At 45.5% G+C, this 2,546-nt stretch overlaps 1 protein-coding gene across 1 annotated transcript in view; it reads left to right on the top strand.

Moving 5' to 3' along the window:
* The window catches only part of LOC118408617 (extensin-like), a 5,627-nt gene extending 3,087 nt beyond the window's left edge, over window positions 1-2,540 (top strand). The window contains exons 3-5 of the mRNA XM_035809434.1: window positions 1,344-1,618; window positions 2,085-2,160; window positions 2,327-2,540. Of these exons, the coding sequence (XP_035665327.1) occupies window positions 1,344-1,618; window positions 2,085-2,160; window positions 2,327-2,347 (372 nt within the window). The 3' untranslated portion in view covers window positions 2,348-2,540. The remainder of the gene's footprint in view (window positions 1-1,343; window positions 1,619-2,084; window positions 2,161-2,326) is intronic.
* The last annotated feature ends 6 nt before the right edge of the window (window positions 2,541-2,546 follow it).

Genomic DNA, 2,546 nt, shown 5'->3' with positions numbered 1-2,546 from the left:
GACAACTAGCCTGGGTACCATCCTATTTCTACCGGGCTCCTTAGGGTTAGCGAGTGTAAAGAGCCGGCTAGCCCCCGTAGAATACGGATGGTACTCAGGCTAATGACAACGCCTAACCTCACAACAATCGGCTAAACAAGTAATTATCCGATTATTATCAGAGTTTCGACAACACAAAAGAACCTGAATTTAAATTCGAAAGCAGAACAATATTTGTGATCTGATATGATAAGATGATTAAAGGGAAAGCAGATATGACAACGCCCAACCGCACAGCAATCACATGATCAGCTGTACAGTAATCATCTATTGATCCTCAGAATAATAGGATCACCTTGACGTCGTCAGGCGTGACGTCAACAGGTGTCGTGTGCGACGCAGAATATAACAGTTGTACATTGTTGTTGACACCTGACGCTGTGTGGTAACATTACGGGGTACTATGAGCGTTTCACCAAAAGATGAGGTAACTTGTTATTTACCATATGGGGCTAACGGGGCCGGAATACTATTTCAAATTAGAGACTTTGTGGCACGATTTTTTTTCATCAGAATATCTCCAACTACATGTAGCGAGCAATGTGTTTACGTCGTATAAATGGTCATACTAACGGTTCACAGGCCGTTGGAATCGCTTAATGCATGCATGAACGTCGTGGAAGTTATGAAAGTATATCGTTATTCCTGGCATTAAAATTTAGTTACTCCTAAGGACTATCTTAAAGCCAGATGACCGCTAAAATGTTCCGTTGGTAACTCGTTCTTAAATACACCGAGTGCACACCGAGTGATATCATGGTCATATGCTTGTGTAACAATCTTGGTGTTTGCATATTGGAATGCGAATATGGCGCACCTCAGTGTGTCAGGATGCCGACAAACTGTTCACTATCAACAGGTACTGCAGTGGATGGACAATTCGTTCACGATATAATGGTGAAACCCTCACATCGCCGGGGTAGTCACTGTAGAACTGCTAAAGTCCACACGTGTACCGTGGGCCAATAAAGGCCTACTTTACATTTCCAAACCGGGGCCCGACCTGGCAGCTTTCGGGAGCTAAGATCATATAAAAGAAATAAAGCTGCGCAAGACGTAAAGAGAATATTGTATATTTTTACGTATGCATCTCTATTTCTGTTTCCACAAACAGCACGGCCGGGCCCCAGTTTGGAAATGTGACCTTAGCTTTAATGAAATAGTTGTACGTCATCAAGTAGTGTGTCTGGTAAGAGACATCGCACACTTATGTCTTTGCTGATTTAAGATATCCTCAAAAAACAAGTCTTCACTAACGTTTACGGTTGACGCAATGTTTACATTTAAACATCTCTCTTACCCAGGGACCGCCGCCACCACAGTACGGCCCAGGCCCCCCACCCCAGGGGTACGCTCCTCCACCCCAGGGATACGCTCCCCCACCCCAGGGGTACGGACCCCCACCCCCAGCCGGATACGCACCCCCACCCCAGGGGTATGCTCCGCCACCCCAGCCGTACGGCGCCCCACCCCAGGGATACGCTCCACAGCCGGTTCAGCCGGGCTATCCACAAGCACAGCAGACCACAGTAGTGGTGGCGCAGCAGCAGCCTACTACTGTTGTTGTCCAGAGGCGTCGGTAGGCTTTCTTCTTGCACAATTCCGTTTCCGTAGATGTACAGTACTCTCCAAGCAGAGGTTGGTGTGGAATATCGTGACCGTTTCCTTATATGCCGTATTTGCCGACCAGCCTCCCCACTAACCTCTGCTGGTGAACGGAGGCTCAAAGGCTGTTAACAGCTAATCGCTATCCTATCAAACTCCACTCCACGTATAGCAACTTTGTTGGTGGGGAGGCTGGTCGAAAATACGGCATATAGGGAAAAGGTCACGATTTTCCACACCAGCCTCTGCTTGGATCTCTAGTAGTTGTTCAGTGAATACTACAGTTCTGTGCAGCCAAACTTTGCAGCTTGTCTAAAAACCGGATCACAGATGACTGTAGTACTTTCCAACGATTTGGTCATTTAAAAAAACTCGATTTGGTCATTTAAAGTGTTTTACGAATATTATTTCTTCATGCGTTTTTGATATCATCCTTGCAGGAACGAGGTGAACCACTGTCTGCACTGCATAATCACCTTGTTCTTCTGGCCATGGGTCTTCGTGTGGATCGTCTTGGTGAGTAAGGTTTCCAAACCTCTTGACAAATCTGTTTTCTCACATTTTATTCCTTTATATCAGAAAAGAAAACTGTACAGTACATAGTGCAATGAAAAAATACTTCACGCCGAGACACTTTGTACACCTATTTTTCAATTTCACTTCCTTTTTGTTGTTTCTCCAGTGTATGATGGAAGGTGACTGAAGGAAGACTTCGTATCCATAACAACAGATGAACATACCCCACCCTCCTCTCTCTACAAACCAGGACTGTCATCATATCCGTCAATGGAATGATCCAAACTTTTCACCCAGGAGCTGAAGATACAACAATAACCTATGTTCACCTGTCTGTCCGTCGTATAAACCTTTCTCCCGACGCGGCCATGATAGATCGAAAACGA

This window comes from Branchiostoma floridae, unplaced genomic scaffold (genome assembly GCF_000003815.2).
Source record: "Branchiostoma floridae strain S238N-H82 unplaced genomic scaffold, Bfl_VNyyK Sc7u5tJ_218, whole genome shotgun sequence".
NCBI lineage: Eukaryota > Metazoa > Chordata > Leptocardii > Amphioxiformes > Branchiostomatidae > Branchiostoma > Branchiostoma floridae.
Note: the sequence above shows the minus strand (reverse complement) of the source record. Positions and strands in the feature narration are given on the sequence as shown.